The sequence below is a fragment of the Athene noctua genome, chromosome 8 (assembly GCF_965140245.1).
Source record: "Athene noctua chromosome 8, bAthNoc1.hap1.1, whole genome shotgun sequence".
Taxonomy (NCBI): domain Eukaryota; kingdom Metazoa; phylum Chordata; class Aves; order Strigiformes; family Strigidae; genus Athene; species Athene noctua.
The window spans coordinates 13,112,985-13,133,958 of record NC_134044.1 but is presented as its reverse complement, the minus strand read 5'-3'; the positions used below and the strand labels follow the sequence as shown (position 1 = coordinate 13,133,958).

Here is a 20,974-nt window from a genome sequence, read left to right as displayed (position 1 = left end):
AAGATTTTATGGCTAAGTACCTGGACAATGAAGAGAAGTAGATCTGCATTAGTGATGTATCCAGTGGTCTGGAAAAACAAAGTGTTTTGCACATCCCTAAGGATGCCAGCATGCTGCATTTTTGTCACTATTCCAGTTCAATAGAGGCAAAATATACATTGCTTTCACTAAGGTACCAGAGAGCAGAGTTAGAAACAGTAACAGCTTTGTATAATGAAGTATTTAATATACATGTTAGAATAACCATATGTCAAAATAACTTTTTTGACAATAACATGATGTGTTTTGTCAGAGGTGTTATCATCTCATTACCACACTGGTTCATTGATTCCTAGAGCACCCAGCACAGCCTTGTGCTGCAGGACGCTGGTGCACTCTCACAGCCAGCACAGGTACAGGGAGCTTATTCACCATCTGGATATCATAGGATAGCCCCTCTTCTCTGACCTCACCCACATAAAACAGAAAGCAGAATGCCCAGGCACTAACAGCCTCCAACAACAGCATTAGGGAGCCCTTCACAAATGAGACAGAAAAAGAAATAAGAGGAGTATCTTGATTTAGCTTCAGTAACCTAATGCAGAAGAACTGCTGTGAACACTCAAGATAATTGTCTTAATTATAGAACAGAAGTACTAACTAAATAGTTGCAGGAGATTTTTTTTAAACACAAACCATTTTAAATGCATCATCTGCCTGTGCAGTTAGCTCTCTTTCTCTAAAATTATGTTTAGATTTTTCATTTTTTCCATTTCACCTTCCCACAGGGATAAATTCAGCAGCCACCCAGAAGGCTGTCATGTGTTGCCTATACACTTAAGCCAAGAAAATCCAAGGTTTACATGCGAAAATAATTTATGCCTAATTTATTGTTTCAGCCAGGAGTAATAGATTATAGGGACACACATTCATGGTGGTCAGAGGAGTCAACAGGACTTCAGCTGCAAGCCCCCACACACATTTTCTCAGTATCTTCTATGTACATAGTTGTAAGAGAAAATGAGCAGCCATTACTAGACACTGTACCAAGGTCTGAAGCCTTCAGTGAGGAAAAAGTCCATTGATTTCTTAATATGATTTAAGGAATCTAACTACAGTTTACAGATTCTGCCACAGTGAAAGCCAGCAATTGCGAACTTCAAACTAATTCTTTATTCAGACCTAAGTGACAGAGATAAACAGGCTGGTTACCACTCAGCACAAGGCCCTTACCCAAATTATTCATTATTAAAGGACTAATTAAGCAACAGGGAGCCTGATCACCTACAGGTTCTGAATGAGACAGAAATGAGGAGTCAAGAGCTCACCTGTGCAAAAAGGTTAAGAGGCCAGGACAGCCATAACCATTTCAGGGAGAAAAGGAAGGGAGAAACACAGACATTTTCTGTAATTCATCTGTGACTCCAGGCATGGCACAGGACTGCTACCAGATACTCTAAAGAACTCCACACTGAGCCCCAACAAGACATATATATGGCAAGGAAATGCATACAGATTTTTCTGTCAGTCAGTTCATATGTGCATGAGGACTGATCAGCTCTCCTTACCTGTAGGAGATTTGAGCTGCTGTATATTCCTGAAGAGGTGGATATAAGCAGGCGCGCTCAGGCATCCAAAGCCCAGCAAGAGCATTCCTGTAGTACCAGGCAGAACATGGCAGTACCATGCAGCCCACAGTGGTGTGCCAGCATACCACAGCACAGATAGAAGCCAAATGCCCTCACAGCAGCAGGGAACCCACAAAGCCTGAACCCCACACCATGACACTCCAGACAAACAACTTCCTCCCACCATTCAGCTGCAGTCAACAGTCTATGAGCACCATTGCTCCACAGAGTCCCTCACAGGCTCCAAACCATTCCCCAAAACATACCCGGGGCTCCCCAGCAGGGAGCTTACACCACCAGCATCTCCAACAGCCTGGCCCAGCACCACTCAACTGCCCTGGACTCTCTGTGGGCAGAGCCTTTCCCTGCACACCAATCATTCCCCCTTCAGAGCCTACTTGACTAAAGCATAGGTTTTGTGCCATGTTAACTAATTTTTTAACATCTCCTCAGATTAGTTTTCTTCAAGCTACAGTCCCCTCCAGTTACCAGCCCAAAACAACATTCCCAGAGCCCTGCTGCCACCAGAACAAGCAGACCACTGGCACTCATCTCCTCATGGCAGTTTAGCAGATGGCACTCCCAAACATACTCCACCTTCACCCACAAACTTCACCAAAGCAGTGTCCCAAGACTGCATCCACCCCCACCCTCTGCTCATCCTCCCTACCACAGCAGGGCAGCAACCCCACAAGAGCTCACCTTCATCAGTCCCAAGGTGCCTCCCAAGCTGTGCCTTTCCTGCATGGTGCACAGCCACCTGTATTGCTCGAGTCTCATTTCTTGCTTCACTCCACTCAGGAGTATCCTTTTTCCCAGCTGATGCTCTTCAGTTTGCTTTGTTGACTCCTTACCCTGAAGTGTGTCTTCTACATAGTGCCTGCACACAGTGGCCTCACCACCTCTGGCAGCAGTCAGGAGACAGTAAGGCCTCAAGACCAAAAAATGCTTTTGCCCAGTCTCCTTCCTGCAGACTTCCAGCAGTCCCGGGGCTACAAAGCAGCCATGAACACCTGGGGCCTGCAGCAGACCCTTTCCTCAGAGGTGCCTCAGACAAACACAGCCCACCCCACTAAGGAACTCCCCTCTTACCAGGCGGGCCCACCCTACATTTATTGTCCCTGAATCCTGCCTTCAGGAGAGTTCCATCCCCCAGCCAGCTGCTGCCCATGAGGCTGACTGCACATGGCAGGCCCTGAAACAACGGGCACCTGAGCGCCAGCGGGACCAGGGAGACGTCTGTCTGCACCCGGTGGGACACAGGCCCTTCCATTACTTAAAGGAGGCCTACAGTAAAGCTAGGGAGGGACTCTTGATCAGGGAGCGTAGGGATAGAACAAGTTTTAACTGTAGGAGAGTAGATTTAGATTAGGTATAAGGAAGAAATGCTTCCCTGTGAGGGTGGTGAGGCCCTGGCACAGGTTGCCCAGAGCAGCTGTGGCTGCCCCCTCCCTGGCAGTGTTCAAGGCCAGGCTGGACGGGGCTGTGAGCAACCTGGGCTGGTGGAAGGTGTCCCTGCCCATGGCAGGGGCTGGACTAGATGATCTTTAAGGTCTCTTCCAACCCAAACCATTCTGTGATTCTGTGAAATGCAGATAAAGAGGGTGTGGAGGGGTGGGGTGTGCAGATCAATCCCATGCAACCCAGGAGGGCGGGGGTTTTTATTTTCTTTGTCTAAGAAACTGTTACCTCTCTGGGAGGTAAAAGGGTTTAGCACCACATCCTCTCAAACACTTTCAGGTGTCCCTTTTCTACATCATGTGCCAGCATTCCTAATTAGCACCTGCAATGCACAGCCTCCCAAAAGTTAGTGGTTACTCTCTGGTGTGGCATCAGATACATTTTTTATTTAAGGCAAAATAAAATGGAGGGGGCTCATGGGTGTGTGAGTTATGCCCTGTGGTAAGGTCTCCTGGGTTCAAACAACGCAGCAACTATGCTTTGGGCAGCAGCCACAACATTACACTTTAATACTGAGTATTTTTACCTCTACTTGGCATGAAAGAACATCCTATTAGGGACCAGATGTTAAACTCTTACAAAATCAAAGTTTTACAGTCAGCACTTGCTGCTTCATGTCATTTCCACAGTGGACCAGAGAAGCACAAATAACTGTTTCCCACCACTTACTCTTTACCATTGTACCAAAACCTCTTTGAAAGAGATATCCTTTACCACTGCCATCTCTGATGCTTTGAGCTGGAGCTATAGCCAGCAAAGCAGGTGAAAAGCATGTAACCCCATGGAGGTCAGCACGTTTCCACTCCAAGCTCTGCTCTGGTAGTCAGAACTTTTTCATTGCTTTATGGGTTGAAAGACCCCAAGTGTCTCCAAGCCTCCAACCACCCCAGTATGGCATTGGCAGGGTTTGATGTAGCTATCGCATCAGAGAATCATAGAATCATTTAGGTTGGATAAGACCTTTAAGATCAAGTCCAACTGTGAACCTAACACTGCCAAGTCCCAATAAACCATGTCCCTGAGCACCACATCTACACGTCTTAAATACCTCCAGAGATGGTGACTCAACTACTTTGCTGGGCAGCCTGTTTGAATGCTTGATAATCCTTTCAGTAAAGAAGTTTTTCCTAATAGCTAATGTAAACCTCCCCTGGCACAACCTGAGGCCATTTCCTCTTGTCCTATTGCTTGTTACTTGGGAGAGGAGAGGGCAAGCAAATACAAGGCTGTCCTGAAGAATGAAACATGTCAACCAAGTCAGTACACTTAAAAACACCTGCTTGGTGAGTGTGTGTCTGATTTTAGTAAATGGTCCAAATAACGTGAGCTCTGAAGGGCTCATCCCAGACCAGAAGAGCAAGCATCCATAGGAACCACCAGTTGCAAATAAGCAAATACTGAAAGCTGCCAGAAGTGTTTCTGGAAGTTACAAAAACACTAAGTGTGTCCCTTTTCCATTTTATGTCTCCCATGACAAACTGTTATGAGACATGTACATGGCTTGAAACAGATAATAACTGATAATCCCGACTGGTGGGAGAAGGAACCATCTGGCAGATGGAAAATAAGAAGGTGCCAAGAATTTAGCAGACTAGGGGGCTTCTTGAGAATTTATGCGTAGAGGCCTGAAGAAAGGATTATTTAGACAAAAGGTCAGCTATTCTGTTTCTATCTATACCCAAAACAAATTGGAACACCAAAAGTGTCCAAATAATTATGAAAATTATTCCTGTTTGAAATTCATCTTGAAATTATAAGCAAAACCAGTTAGTCTAGAACTGTAAGTGTTAGAAGTGAGGAATTCTTTCTGCAGAGCATGATTAATCGCAAATCGTTACAGCACACAGCATCAGCACATTTTATCTTATATCCTTCAGGTTTCTACCCTCTCTTCTTTTAACATGCAAATGCCTTTATTCATCTTCTCCTGACCTTGCTGTATGGTATCATTTGTTTCTTTCCATTTTCCTTAACAGTATTTCTTTCTTCTTAGAGCAGAGCAAGAGCAACTTCTCTACTTTGTATTCCTTTCCTTTCTTCTAAGAGAATTTAATTTCCCTCTGCTCTCCTCTTTATCACTCCTGGGTAAAACAAGGGACATTGCTGGATGTAGCATTCTAATTGTGAGTCCATATTTTTCCACTGAGATCTCTACTCATTAACCTTTTTGCTGCTGAACCTCCACAACAGCTGACCTGCAGCCAACATCTATTGCAGTTAAGGGGAAGTGAGGACATGAGCCACATCAGTAGTCACAGGCAAAACACAAAATTAAGGGACAAGAAATTTATGTAAAATAATTAGTGATTTGGGGACAGTTTTGCTGAAGTATCATGGTTCACCACAAGGACCATTAAGCACTGCAACAAGCTTCTCAGGGAGATTGTGCAGTCTCTGTCCTTGGAGGTTTCCAAGACCAGCCAGGATAAAGCCTGGAGCAACCTGGTTTGATCTCATAAACTGACCCTGCTTTGAGCAGGAGACTGGACCAGAAGCCTCCTGAGGCCCCTTCCAATATAAATTTATGAGGTCATGATTTTCAGAGGCACCCTGAAATACAACTCCTGCATAATATTCCCATTCCAATGAAAATGACACCCAAAGGTATTCTTGAAAATCACACTTAAAGCTTACTAGCACCTTCGGAGTCTTTAAAATGGTAGCTGCAGGGCCCCTTCCAGTTAGCAACTTCACCTTCCACTAATGCCGTTAGGAACAGATTGCTCAGCAGCTCCTACCAGCCTTCCTTGCTCAGATTGCTTTGTTAATATTTTTTAATTTGGAGAGTTCCTCCAATCTGATTTTCATCTTGTTTTTCAGCAAAAAGTCCTGGTTTTATTCAAACCCCATCAGAATAATGACATATATCCAGACACAACTTTGTGGTACCCCATACTAAAAGACCCACAGGCTGTCCTGGCTACTAACCAACTTCTCTGATAGGAAGAAAGAGATGGTAAACCTACTGTTTGACCTAAATTCCCTTCTCACCACCCTGTTTATAATAGCATATTCCTGTATCAGACATTGAAGTGGACATCAGAGATCTCACCCATATCAAGTGGGTGTAAATGTGTCCTTTACATACAGAATTTTCTTCTGCAAAGGAATATGCCATATATTTTTACATGCATTTTACAGCTTTGTGTTTCACTGCAAAGCAGATGATTCTTTAATCATAGTTCTCCCATTTGCAATGCCATTTATATTAGGGGTGGTTTTTTTTTCATAGCTTTCATGGTATTGATGTGTCTGAGGAACGTTGGCTCTTCACGTGTCAAGAGAAGATGGGACGCCTTATGTTTTGCACTGATTCTCATTGGATTTGCATTGATCTAAACACCTGATGCAGGCCCATTCTTGTGATCCTTTCATGATCTCATGATGCAAGGAACCCAAGCCCCAAAGAAAAATAAATACAAAGAAATTTTTCAAACTGCTAAATAAAAACAGTTTTTCTAGTACAGAATCTATGCATTTTCTTTGCAGAATTGGTAACTTATGTGAAGAATCATGTATGTCATGACAGCCAAGAGCTCTTACTTAAACAGATTAACTCATTTGATACCAGTGAATCCAAATAAACCAGATAAACCTTATTTTTTACTTTATATGTGTGCAATATAATGAATATTGCTGAAATGTTATTCCATTTTTTTTTTTTTTTTTTTTTTGGAACATGCACATTGTCATAGGGTCTTGCTCTGGAGCTCTGATACAAAATGTAAACTGCATCCAATGACTGTCAGGATAACTAGAAGAAAGCACTGGTCATCAAAGTTGGATACATCAACAGCAAGCAGTCTCACACTCACAACCTCCGAATTAAATCTGCTTGCATTATTCACACACATAATTCCAGCAGAGTAATATTTATCCTGGTACAACATCCTTAACTGAAATGGCACTAGAATAAGAACATTTCTGATCCATCTGATTAAGTAACACAAGCAGAATTCGCCTGCTGTTCAGGCTGTTCACATGAAGCAGCCCCATACAATCTGACACAATTGCCATTCACTGCTCCAGAGACCCATGCCTGCACTTTAAGGGATGCACAGGAGCAAAACTGAAACACAGACTCTAAGATCACCCCTTGCAGTGTGCAAAAGCTTAAATACCCTTAAATACCCTTCACTTTCAAGGACACTTAAAGCACACCACGGCAATTAGAAATTAAGGGGAAACAAAGAGTAATCCCACTCTTCTTCTCATGGCCTACAGGATGAAAAACATTTGTTTCAGATTTGATTATAACCACCAGTATTTCATCTCTAGAGACCAGAGTTCAAATCATAACTGAAAAACAAGGTTTGTGGTTTTAAATTAAGTCAGTTATGTTCCTCTTTACAGTCAGGGCTTGAAGCTTAACACCTGACAAATTACAAAGTGATCGGAAAAATGAAGAACTTCCTCCTTTTATTAGAAAGACTGAAAGATACTTTATCTAACCATTTTTTCATTATCAGCATTTCAGTCAGCTGCAGTAACTTGCACACTTTTACACGTCTTGTGTTTTAAGGTGATTCAGTGGAGGGCAGAGGGTTTTCTCCTGTATTTTCACTCACTGTGTCATCATTACCATTTAGAATACTAGTACAGTTTCCTTGTTTTCTTCACAGCAGAAAACACCACGTAGTTGCACACTGGCCTTTCTGTTCCATCAAAACGATGTGGCAAGTCTTCAAAATGGTCTCACTCCCAGTTCAGTGCAACTTGGCACACCCTTTACCTTGTGTGTGCTATTGATTCTTCACTGATACAAGCACTAGTTTCAGTTGAAGAAGCACACTGTAATTAAATCAGACAGAAAGCAAGTCCAAGCACTATTTTTAAGCATAAGAGTCAAGTATTATTTAAGTATTTCAACGTCAGCTAGATGCCCCTCCTCACAACAGGCAGAGGTCTTTAGTAACCATGTTCATAATCTGATACCCTATTTTTTTCTCTAATTTTCCACATTTAAAACTTTTTTTCCAGCTCTGTTTTGCTCTTTTAAAGTCCTCTAATCCTCTTTTCTGAATATAAAAAAGGACTAAAAATGGTCTCTTTTAACTGTCAGTTGTTCACATACTTATTTCTTTAATGGAGCAGCATTAAGCGTAAGGCTTAGCCCACCTGCATTTTACACAAGCAGACTCCCATTCACTTCTCCCGAAGCTTTACCTGAACAAAATTGCAGTGCTTTATTTTCACAAAATGAGCTTTGCATTACTTCTGTTCACCAAAACATGCCCAGGTACAATTGTACAGTATGTTGGGTAATTCCTTGCTGCAATGTAGTAGGTGGAGCTCAAATTATGGACCAGATTCAGATGCTGTAACTCTGCTGGCACACGGTTTGTATCAGTAAAGTGAAGCAGATGCTTGCAATGCACCACTATTAAGAGAGCAGCGAGTGCTCTCTCAGAACAACAGGATGAGCTTTTTAATGTAATTAGAATCCAAAGGAGATTTTTGGAACCTAAGTCAATCAGGCTCATCTATTTCACGCTCCCAGAGGCAATTAATTCCTGTTCACTTTACTCACCCAGAAAACTTTCCCACAAGAGACCAAGGAATTCTGCACACATAAATGATCATGCTTCAGCCCCCCAAATCAAAAGAGCTTATGCTGTAACACGCTGAAAGCCCCACTTAGAAACTGCAGCAAAGTTTCACACTTATGACAGCAGGAGCCAGAATGGCAGCAGTGTCCTAGCCCGGCGGGGCAGCTGGGCTCGCTTCCCCACGGCAGCACATCGCTCTGCAGAGAGGCTCTGCAGCTGCCCGGGCCGCTCGGCCCGCCGACAGCAGAGCTGGCAAACGCCACGCACGGCCGTTACGAGGAACCCAGACAGGACTGTGCAGTGGGCAGCAGGGGTGCTTGATGAACCACTGGATGGATAAAAAGCAAGCAACATGCTCTATAAGCAGATCAGATTTCCAAGCACTGCCTCTGAATACAGCAACTGCATAAAACGTCCAAAATCCGCTCAGCATCGCATCAGAACACATACAGTGATAACATAAACCACCTCATTTCACAACAACGCAAGTACCTTAATCTGTATTTTAAATACCAAATTAACTATCCCTCCCATTTGTAGCACTGCTGTCTGGAATTTGGGAATACACTACAGGCCAATTGTAAGATCTCCCATTGATTATTTATGTTATTTGTACTTATGGTGAAGATGAACTGAAGGAATGGACATGTGTAATGCAGTCATTCAGCAAGTGTATAGGCGACCTTATGCAATAATCTTTTAACTAGTTTATTAAATGTGTTTCCTTTTCAGAGTAAGTTCAACATCTAATGCCAAGAACTCAGATAGTTTAGTAGCCAGTTATCACCTGTTTAACTTAAAGTACTAATATAAGAAACAGAGGTATCACACATCACTAAAATTTTCACACATACACACACACACACTTATCAGCATCTTGTTTATATCAATTTATTTTCACAAATCAGTTTCCTTTTTCCTACTCATACTCTTCACATTTTCTGAAGGCACAACACCCAAATAGGCAATGTAAAATGTACTTCCTGTAAAAAAGTCTATAGTCTCCTAAGAGGACAGTTTGGCAAAACCACTTTTTGCTAAAAACTCAAGTCCCAAAACGAGCCTTCAAAGAGCATCAGAGAACACTGCCAACAGCAAAAACTACTTGAGGTGTCTGCACTTCTCATATGCAATACACCACTTAATGTTTAATAAACCGGGACTTTTTCAGGAAATTATAAAATGCAGAAGTAGTAAAATCTCTTCTTTTTTTAATCAAGTTTTAACGATGGGACAGTCTTTAGGCAAAGCTCCCAGAAAGAACCAGACCACCATCTGGCTCCATCGTACAGCAATGACAATTCACAAGACACGAGTATCTAACCAGCGCTCTGAAATCAAACACTAGGTTGACTCCGTAAAAGCTCCAGTATAGCTATGAACACACAGCTGTACGTTTCCCCCCTCCTCATACATAAATATACCCTCGGACACTTAGACAAAGGGGAAAAATAAATCATTTTATGCATTTTTCTATGCTTCCCTGTTATGCCTGTTACCAATCAACGTCAAGAAATATCTTACATATCTTATGTATTGTTAGCACTATAGAATATATAATATATATAATTTTTATTTTTTTTTCACACATGCTAATGTTTCCAGTATGATACATGTCTTTTTAAATCCTGCACTTCTTGTCACGCTGTAGATCCATTTCTATTTGACAGTGACTCCTGGACATACATATCAAGACAAAAATAAATACTGCTGTGATGGCAAACGTTTTAAAACTCTTAGGACAATTAATACAGTGGCACTTGAAAGACTTTTTAAATACAACAGAAAAGACAATAGTTAAATAGAAACCTTCTTTGACATAGCCGTAAAACCTGCACTACATCTGTGAGATCTGTACTTGTTTCTGCGAGAGCAGCTCCTAATCTTTGAACACGTCAAATGTTGCACTCCAGCCCCCCACCCATACTCTTTACAGAAGCATCCCCTCCAGCTGTACATAAGCAACACTGTAATTCCCAAACAATTGAGGTAATTATAAAAATGAATATCATTTATTGTTTGTTGTTTTTTTTTTTTTTATTATTACTATCATGTCTGAACATTTGCTTTCATACAAAAGTCTGATTTTCAGCATCACGCTCTCCAAGGGCATCCCCTCCCCACCAAGGGAGATAAAGATGTGTTAGGAATTGTGCAAGAGTTCTTCAAACCCACAGGAACTCCATAAACACGATTTTGGTACGGAATCACTGCCTGGCATTTTAGAGAAGGGGAAAGGGGCTTTACACATATTTTGAGTTCCACTTTATTTTTTAAATCGCATCTAACCCAATGTTGGGGGGGGGGGGGCGCGGGGGGGTTAAAAAAAATAAAGAAAGAAATCATCACATTACTGTATGTTACCCTTCAGCAGTCTTTGGAGGAAATCAGAAACCAGGTTGCTTTTCCCGGCTCCCTTCCTCACTCAAGCAGCCGGAGCGGCTCCTCTCCCCGGGGGGGCTCAGCCACCCCCGCGGGCGCCCGCCGCCCGGTCCGTCACAGCTGCGGCTTCCTGAGCAACGTTCTGCTGAGGTCCTTCACCTCTTCGGGGCTGCCGACCCTCTCGTAGCCCAGCAGGGCCATGGGCTGGTGGCAGTACTCCTCGACCTGCTTGATCTGCTGGTAGCTGAGCGCAGTCCTCCAGGCGCTCAGCGCCTGGGTGGCGTTCCTGGCCGACACCACGAAGGGCTTGGAGGAGTAGCCGGGGCCACTGGTCATGTTGAGGGCGAACTTCTCCATCTCTGGACTGACCGCCAGGTTGACGAAGCCGTACACCTGCCGCAGGGTCTTGATGGGCTCGACCACCAGGTCCTCGTAGCGCACAGCCATGTAGTTGCCCTGGAGCCAGTCCGGGGGGTGCAGAGCAGTCTGCAGGGTCTTGGCCATGCTGCTGCAGATGACCTCCATGGCACCCAGAGCATGGTAGTCCGAGCCGCCCCCGCCCTCCTTCTTTCCACCCAGCTTGTGGCCGGCATCAAGGAAGGGCATGCGGTGGATGCGGGGGTCCCGGCTCCTCACCACCTGCAGGCTCTCCCGGATGAGGCCGTGCCGGGACTTGATGCGGGAGCTGGCGACGGCCCGGGGGTCCCGCACCAGGTGGATGACTTTGAGGTCCAGGGTCGGGTCCCGCATGAGCGGGGCAAGGACGGCCAGGTCGAAGACGCGGACGCCCTTGATGACCAGCGTGCGATACTTGTGGCATTCCTCCTGGAAGCGGCTGAGGCGCTGCGGGGGGCACTTCTTACACACCCGGTCGTCCACCATGCCCACCACCTCCTTGCGGTAGGCCGGGCAAAGGGGCGAGGAGCAGATGACCTTGTTGGTGGCCGCCCCGAAGATGCCCAGCGTGGTCAGGTTCTTGCCGGCGCCCGCCGTGCTGTAGAGCTGGAAGACGGAGAGGTCGCAGCGGTACAGGGAGCTCAGCATGTCGCGGGCCGCCCCTTGCAGCGAGACGGCGTCCCCGGGGTACAGCTTCTGCCAGACGTGCCACACCGGCTCGTAGAGGAAGAAGACCTCGGGGTTCTGGTTGAAGAGCTCCCCGAAGAAGGACGACCCCGAGCGCCAGGTGGTGAAGACATAGACCAGCTGCCGGCGGGCGCCCGCCGGACCGCGGCTCCCGGCCGGCGGCGGGGGCGGCGGCGGGGGGCGGTGGCGGGGGGCGGCCGGGGGCTCCCCGCAGCGCCGCGGCTCCCGCCGCCACTTGTACTCCAGCAGGTTGAGGGCGGCGAGGAGCAGCAGGAGCGCGTAGCCCAGGCACAGCGCCAGCGCCTTCCGCCGGCACACTTTCATGCTGGGCGGCGGCGGGGCCAACTGTTGCTCAGCGCCCCGGCGCCCCGGGGCCCGCGGCGGGCAGCAGGGCGCGCCGCCCCCGGCGCCGTCTCCCGGCCGGCCCCCCGCGCCCGGCCCGCATGGCGCAGCCGCCGCGACGGCCCCGCCGCCGCCCCCGCCCCGCCGCTGCCCTACTTAGCGGCGGCGCGGCCGCCCGCGCTTCTTCCGCGCCGCCATCGCCGAGCGGCCGCGGGCGCCGCCGCAGCCCAGCTCTCGGCAGCCGCCGGGGCGAGGCGGCGCCGCGCTCCGCCCCGCGCGGCGGGGGCGGGAGCAAGGGGCGGCGGGCGGGAAGGGCGGGCAGGCCCCTGCGCCGCGCCGACAGCGCGCATGGCGCCCCCGCCCCGCCCCACGCCGCGGCGGGGGGACCCCCGGCCCCGGCCGCGCAGGGAACGGCCGCGGAGGCGCGGCCCGCGATGGCGGCGCCCCGCCCCGCGCCCCCCATTGGCGGCCGCCGCCGTCGCTCCCGCCGCCGTCCCGCGCCCGCCGCAGTGTCCCGCTGGGCTCGGCGCGCCCCGAGGCGGCGGCGTCCCTGACCCGGCCGCCGCCCGGCACCGGGCCGTGGCGCTGCGCCGGCCCCTCCCGCCTCTCGGGAGCGCCCGGCCCGCTCAGTAACGGCCAAGCGCTTACCGCGCCCGGGCCCGAAGAGCCGGTGTGCGACGGGCGGTGTTAGAACGTTGTTCCCGTGTGGCGGTGGGTTTCCGCCGGCCCGGCCCTGCCCCGGGGGCGCAGGCTGCGCCTCGGACGCTGGAGCTGCGCCGGTAACAGGAAACGGGGAAAGTAAGACGGGGGAACCGTGAGAGGCCCGGAGCGGGTCGCGGCTCCGGTCCCCGGCGTCGTTAACCTTATAGTTGCAGAAACTCGGATTTCTCAAAGGTTCCCTAATAACTTCTCTGAAAACATCCAACACCCCCCCCCCCCCCCCCAACTGGACCTTCCTGGCACAGCTCGGGCAGGAGGCGTCTTCCTTCAGGTCCCAGCGGTGTTTGTACCCCCGGCTGCCCACCCCCTTGGCGGGCCGGGGGCGCCGGGGCCCGGCCCGGCCGCAGCCCCGCCTGCGGGGGGGGCGTCTCGGGCCGGCCGCAGGGCCTGGGCTGGGGGGGGAGCGACCGGGGGAGCCGCTGCGGGCGGCACAGCGGCCATGAGGAGGGGACAGCCCCGGGGCGCACCCGGCAGCGGCACCGGGGGGGCACAGGCTGCCCCCGCCCGCCGGGCCGGGGCCGAGGCGCTGGCTCAGCGGTTCCCTCGCTGTCCCAAGGGAGATCAGAGCGGGCAGACGCGTGATGGCGAGTTGTAGAAGCATCGGGTGACTTTTCTTTCCCTTGTGCGCTTTCCCCCGCAGCTCTCACCCCCTTGTCGCCTTTCCCACCCCTCCAGAGGATAGATCTGGCCCACGGCCGCAGGGCAGGGGTGGGTGAGAGCTGCTGGCGGGCGGCACCCTCCCTCCACCACGGATGACACTGACAAAAGTTCTTGCCGAAACATTTATTTTCTGAATGGCATGGATCGGACACAACAGCACACACTTTTTAACTCAGAGAGTGAATAAAACACAAATTCATCTTGTGTAGCTCTCGCCTGATAGCACTTTTTTAAAAAGGGAAGAGTACAGGTCATGGTGTAAGCAATCTTTACATCCCTTATCAGAAGGATTCTTATACTCCTCTCCGATTTTCTACAGGGATATCAACAGCCAAGCTGCCTCTAGAGAAAAGCTCCTAAACCCCTTCCAGCCCCAGTGTGAGGTGTGACATCCGTAGCAAGCGAGCTCTACCCTTCCCTGCTCGCTCCTCCGAGCCACGGCGCTTTGCAGGGCTGGGTGGGGGCACCCAGGAGCGCGGGGCAGGGAGCGAACCCCGCTCCGAGACACCACTGCCACCGCATCCCGCTGTCCTGAGCGAGAGGCAGCCATCAAACCACACGGGACAAGCTGCCAAGGACTCGGTAGCAGTATTAACACGTAGTAACGTGTTAATAGCAGAATTAAAACAACCACTAAATATATGAGAAAAGTCCCTATTTCATCAGTGAGGAGGAAGGGGAAGCCATTTATTACTTAGAGCGCTCCGGAGGAAGCATTTAAAGCCACATTCTGAAAAAATAATTTGTATCGAGTCGGCAAAATAAATGCAAAGTTTAAACCTTTGAACAATTGACTTGTAACTTGTGAAACAATGTACATAATTAAAACGGCTACACCTCTGAAGCACCTTGAGTTCTTCACATAAAAAAGGACTTGTGCTTATACCCCTTTTATATAGGGATGGATCAAATATTTATTTGGCTTTATGCTTGCTAAAGATGAAATGTTCTTCACTTAGCTAAAGGAGAAATGTTTGGTTTTAATTTTGGAAGGGTCTGTAATAGCATCAGTTAGGCTGTATTAAATGATGACTAACAACAGCAGTACTGAGACACCGTAGTTCATAAAACAGCATCCCCCACCAATATTGTACTGCAGCACTAATGCAATAAAGGACAGAGATTACAGGGAGCAAAAGCAATTCAGAGCAGTGAAAAAATCATTAAAATACCATGAAGTTCAAATTAATCCCTTCTTTCCATTTCACTTGAGGACAGGTATGAAATTTTTTTTAAAAACTCTAACAAAGTCATCTCCAGTTCTTACACAATTTAAAATTTAGCAAGTAACAAATAAAGATAAGCAAACATGAACTGCAAGCATAACATCTGAAATGGCAAAACTAATCAGTAAAAGCTGTAATTGGATTCTGCACCTTCCCTGCTGTTACACAGCAGTTACGTCTCTCTGAATCCAAGCATATGAGTAGACAGTAACACTGCCTTCATTATGCTGCTCCAACTCTACCTAGGAAAACATGGGTCCAAGCAGCTCTTTAATTCGACCTACACACTGCAAAATGGAATCTTATTTTTCAAAACTGGAGATATATATGTATTTATTCTGTGCAGGTGGACTCAAGCACCCATGCAGAACCCAACTGAAATCAATCAGGTTCAGTGCAGCTGCAATATTCGATCCTCCCAGAACAAGTTTCAGACCTGGTAGTCAAGTTATCACTTCAAGCAACTCAATATCAATGAATATTTAATACATACAACCCAGTCATCCCTCAGATAATAAATAAGGTGGCTCTATTTACCTAAGACTCTGCAGCAAGCAATGTATGAAGTGAGGGGTAAGTAACTGACTAAAATTCCCCTAAACTATGAGGAAAAAAACCTCTCTTTTTTGCATTTAATGCTCAAATATATTATGTTACAGTTTAATATTTTATATTTAGTAATTATATTTATTATTTTTATATGTAACAGACAACCCAGATCTTAACTAGTTGAATGAGTTCTGCCCCCCACAAAGAGATACTACCCCAGTCAGAATCCTCTGACATTTCCCCCATAATATCCCTTCATTTAAGCAGTGGGGCTGCAAAAGGTTTGATCCTTACTGGAATGCTTCCTGACTTAATTTTTTTATGCTTTAAGACTTGCCTTTCTCATGTTCACAAGGATGGAGTGGACACAAGGTGAGTAAGTTTTTTCTGAAGTCAAACTTCAGCAGGTTTATCTTTTAAGGCAAATTATTTTTGGATATAAGTTCTGGGTGTTGATTAAAAAAACCCACCTGTATCTAGCCTAATCAGAATAAAAGAGATGCTTAATTCCTCAAGCACTGCTCAAAAGTGAGATTCTTAAAACTGAAGCACAAGATAGATCGCAAAATGTGAACAAAACTCATATAAAATTAAATAGCTGCCCAAACTTGGAAATCTATGAATTTGTTTAAGACTGTATTTTGGTATCACCAGTAGAGACGGGTGAGAAAAATCTGTACAGTAGCATTTAGAATTGCAGATGTTTATATTTTGCATCCTTCCTTTTAGTACTGTGCATAAGTTCTAACAGCTTATTCAAAGTCCCATGCAGTAGTGGCAGCTGATCTCCCTTGAAACACATTTATTTCTAATGATGCTGAAGTTTTCAGCAGCCATTCGATTAAGGTGCAGCAATCTGCTTTCTAAAGTCCTCATTTTCTCTTGGATGTTCCTTCTGAACTGTGCTTGCAGAAGCTGTGCTGCAGAAGCAGCTGGCATGGACTGAAATTAAACCAGCTAGTCATAAACCAGAAAAACATAGCAAAGTGGACAACCCGTCTGTAGCAGGCTGTTGCCCCACCTGCCCCCCACAACCCCCACCCCCATTTCTCCTTTATATTCACCTCCAGTTGCACAGGTGACAGTTTCAATAAAGTTAATTTCATAAATATTTATAAACCCCTGTTTGTGCAGCTGAAGGGATTCCAGAACTTTATGAATGTCCTGAGGACGCTGCAGTGTACTTAGGTCTCTATTTGATTTTTATTAAAATTAGAAATCATCTTCTCAGTTGTTGTGTAACTGGTTTATGTTCTAAAGGAAATTAAGAAATTCTACTTTTATAACCACATACCTTAAAACAACAGGCAACACACTGTTTCACATCAAGATCTTCCAAAACCTTTAGCAGGTCACACGTAAGAGCTACCTTTGCCACACACATTAGGGTAACTCAACTCCCTGCAACCAAAACCATGAACCTGGGTTAATCAATCTCAGCACCCTGCAACCCCATGATCTGCAGTGCCCAGGAACTCCTAAATCTCTTCAGCTGGTCAGTGCATCTCTCGCTCTGGTTAGCATCCCTGTGCTGGGGGGCTCTGCCCTGGCACCGGCACCACGCAGGGTGTCACCCCACACCTCCTGCTGCACTGCAGGGTGCTGGGAGCCTCCCTTGCCTCTTGGCCCCCCCCCCCCCCCGAGTACAGCAGGCAGCAGAAGGCACACAACAATGTTCTCCTGGATCTGAACATTCAGATGATGAAGCAAAATAGCTGGTCCTCATTTGGGTACAGATTGGACAAATATAAATCTTAGGGAAGAGAGTCCCAAGCCCTTGTCTTAAAATTCAAATACAGAGCTCAGGACAAAAGAGGGAGAATTGTTTCTCATATAATTGACATGCAACATGCTATAAATGACTGTTTAGGAAAGATCTTGAAATTAATCCACTGCATCTCTTGAAGACTCAGTGAGTAACATAAATCATTCACTATTAACTCTTGAAAATCTTCAGAATTTGAGAAAAAGGGACTCTTTATCTGTACATCAAATTTCTACTCCATATCACAGTGAGGACTTCCTACAGGCTGTCGTGAAAGATGAGCACCCCCAGTGAAACTTAACTGCCTAGAAATCGGGCTTTATTGTAAACTTCTTAAAAAATTATTTAATATAGTTACCCTCTGTAAAAACAGGGGATGAGAATCTACAGCCCCTCAACTTACACAATGGCCAGAATTCAATTCCAGTCTCATGTCTTGAATTTTATAGCCAATTCTTTTCCAGAGTTTGCCCAAGGCAATATTCTTCTTTCAGTTAATCAGCAGATAGTTCTCTTCTCACAGTATAGGGAAGATAAACTGAAATGCTGGGAAAAAAAAACAAAGTCACTAGCAACCCAAGAGATGCAGATTTTATGATGAAAATGACCAGTATCAGCTGTAATGACAACCTCTATACCATCATAAATTCAGAAGGTACATCTCCAGTCTCTGAGTTGCTCTGCAACAGCGCAGTGTGAGCCCTCGCAGTATCTAGCAGGTGAAAATATCTGGCTAAATCATTCCTGAAACAAAGGTGTACCTTTTTAGCATGGCTAAAAAGATGAAAACTGGTTTCCACCTCTAATGATGACTTTGGTAATGATCTTGGAAGCTGAATCCTGAGCACAGGCTAGTTCCCTGATCCATCTTCCCCACATCCAAACTGTATGCATAAATTCCACCCTCTTCTTCCCACGACAGCTAAATTTTATACCCAGAACAGCCTGTCATACAGAATTAACCTATTCTGCTAGGTTAAATCTTTTCATGGAAGATTTCTGAGACTTATTACATAGACCTTCTGCTTACCCTTCCTCCATGCTCACCTTTCTACAGGCACTTACCATACACAAGTTCTCAGAAGCCCAAGAAGCAGAACCAGGAAACAGTTTCCACACTTGCTTGCAGGCAATCTCTTTAAGGTCCTGAAGAGTAAAACTGATGGTCTGTATTTAAGGCAAGCAGCTACAGGAAGTTTTCCAGTCCACACAAGAGTAAAAATAGAGCAAGTACATCCAGGGATATCACAACATACCATGTTTCTCGACTGTGAGCTCTAAGTTAAGATTGTTAGTAACTGGGACTTGTAATCTCCCCCAAATGAATGCTCTCAGCTCTAACATCAAGAGTTCATATTCCAGCCTTTCCCATCTTGTGGGGGCATCTGAGATCTCTTTCCTTTTTTGGTCTTTTGCAGATCTTGCAGAAACTCTTGGAGACATTTGCTCCTCTCAGATTTGAGTGATGGGTTCAAGCATCACTGGAGAAAAGGGGAGATGGGAGAGGCAGACGCAATGTAACAGCTCGCTGCTGCTAAGAGAGGTGGCCTCAGTTCCGCATCTCCTTCCTCCCACGCGCCTCATCATATAAACCTGCCTGCTCTGTGCTCATCCTACCTTTCCACAAGGAGAGTGATCAAACAAGTGCTAGAGCTGGTGGTGGGAAAGTGACAAGAGCACATGACCAGAGCAGAAGTGAGCAGCATGTAGCATCAATTCAGCCCATCTTACCAAAACACATGCTCCAAATGAAAATACTGTGGATGGAGTTGCATGCTACAAGTGAGCCATTGCCAAAAATGAGGACCATCCTGCTCACTGTCCACAATTGTTCCCTGCACTGAGCCAGTTGAACTCACTAAACCAGCAGAAAGTCAACAAAGTGAAAACAGGCACACACACAAAAAAGGGTTTTTCCTTAATAAACTGAACTGGCTCCTCATAGGGCACCAAAAGCAGCAGAAAGGACAGAAAAGTAAGAGGAGGCACAGGGAAGGCACAAACAGGACCTGCACCCCACAGCAGCAACAAGCTGGGTCACTGGCCCAGCCATAACACAACCTCATGCTATGGGATGCCACAGGCTCCGATTCCTTCACCTGAGCCCTGCAAACCATTTTAGGTATTGAAAAGCTGCTGCTCATCCCAGTATCTGATCAGCAGTTCCAAGGGGGAGGTTTTCTTTGTTCAAGAGAGGATTATACAAGCAACTACACAGTGAGCAGCCTGTGCCTTGTTAATGAGTTTCTGAGAAGCACAGAGGTCACTGTTGACAGCAGAACAGCAGCAGCAATTACAGTTCAACAACACAGGCAGAATCAGCATCAACCAGCAGAAGAGCTGGTGAGGCCAAGAAACTACCTTTAGCATAACAGACATGAACATCACCCTTTTACAGGTTAAAAATAAAACCATTTCTAGATATCGGCAAACTGACAATTTTATTGTCACCATGTCATTTGGAAAATTTTCTGCATAAAATACAAACCCAAAAGCAAGTAAGACAAAAAAATTCATGTGAAACTACCATTTCCTCTTTTAATAACCACAAACAGAAAACTTTCCAGCTTATGACAGAGTTACACAGTAAAACATCCCTGCACAAGATTAGACATCAGAAGTGACAAGTGGAACAGGCTTACCCATGAAAACTGACTGTGCTGACAGAAGCAGGTGAAGAAAAAAAAAGAAGTACGCAATTGCTTAAGACTTATGCATCCTACATGGGGAAAAATACACATGGACAAAATTAAATTATTTTAGTTACGATTCTTACAAGACTGGTTTACAAACTGAAGAGCAGCAGTTACAGCAGTGGATGAACTGGCAGTATACTGAAAGTCTTGCAGTAGCTCATGAGAACAAAAAAGAAATTTTCAAATAATACTATGAGCTGTTTTAATAAAATAGAAGTTTATGAACTCAACAGCCTTATTCAGAAAAGTAACCTCCAACATAATTTTCAGGGTTTGACTGCTAGTATCAGGTTTTTAATTTGATAAGTCTCACGATACTGAAGAGTTGATTTTAAAAGAACTGTAAAAGTCTCCTCTAGCTTACTCCACTGCTGCCGTCTTCAGCTGTAGAGAATTCACTTCTCTTGTTGGACCTTCAGAACTGCCCCCAAAAATCTAGATTTTTTCAACAATGAAAATACATAGAGAGTAGACCAGTCTTTACTAAAAAGGCAGCAATTCAAATATCCTTCAAAACTACCTTTACCTTGATGCAGCCAAATATGTGTCCTCACGTAAGTACTTCAGTGTAGACCCACAACAGCTGAGAAACCTCTCACCCTGAATTCCTCAAGCGGCTCTATGAAAGTACAGCAAGACAGCCATCTAAAACTAGATAAAAAGTTCAGACTCTAATCCATCTGCAGAAATACAATAACACTTCTCATTTTTATTAAAAGCGTTAATTCCACCAAAGGACTAAATGCCTGTGGAGGAAAAACCCACAATCAAGTTGCCTAAGGTGATCAAAGATGCTTGGAACAGGTTTGTCGTTTTTGGCCAAACTTGCTTTTCTTAGCATAAGATTCTAGTTTTTAAGTCATGGTACGTGAAGTCCTTCAAGATACCTTCCTCTTACAGGCACAGTTCAGAGACAGTGCTATTTTTTTTTCAA

General features: G+C 46.1%; 1 protein-coding gene across 1 annotated transcript; it reads right to left on the bottom strand.

Moving 5' to 3' along the window:
• Positions 1-9,494: 9,494 nt before the first annotated feature.
• On the bottom strand, positions 9,495-12,546 carry CHST2 (carbohydrate sulfotransferase 2). Its single transcript, XM_074912399.1, has one exon. It carries the CDS (start codon positions 12,404-12,406, stop codon positions 11,114-11,116), a length of 1,293 nt encoding a protein of 430 aa, XP_074768500.1. The 5' UTR covers positions 12,407-12,546; the 3' UTR covers positions 9,495-11,113.
• Between the last annotated feature and the right edge of the window lie 8,428 nt (positions 12,547-20,974).

Bases quoted from the DNA above. Each gene is read 5' to 3' on its own strand.
- CHST2 (XM_074912399.1), bottom strand. From the start codon at position 12,406: ATGAAAGTGTGCCGGCGGAAGGCGCTGGCGCTGTGCCTGGGCTACGCG.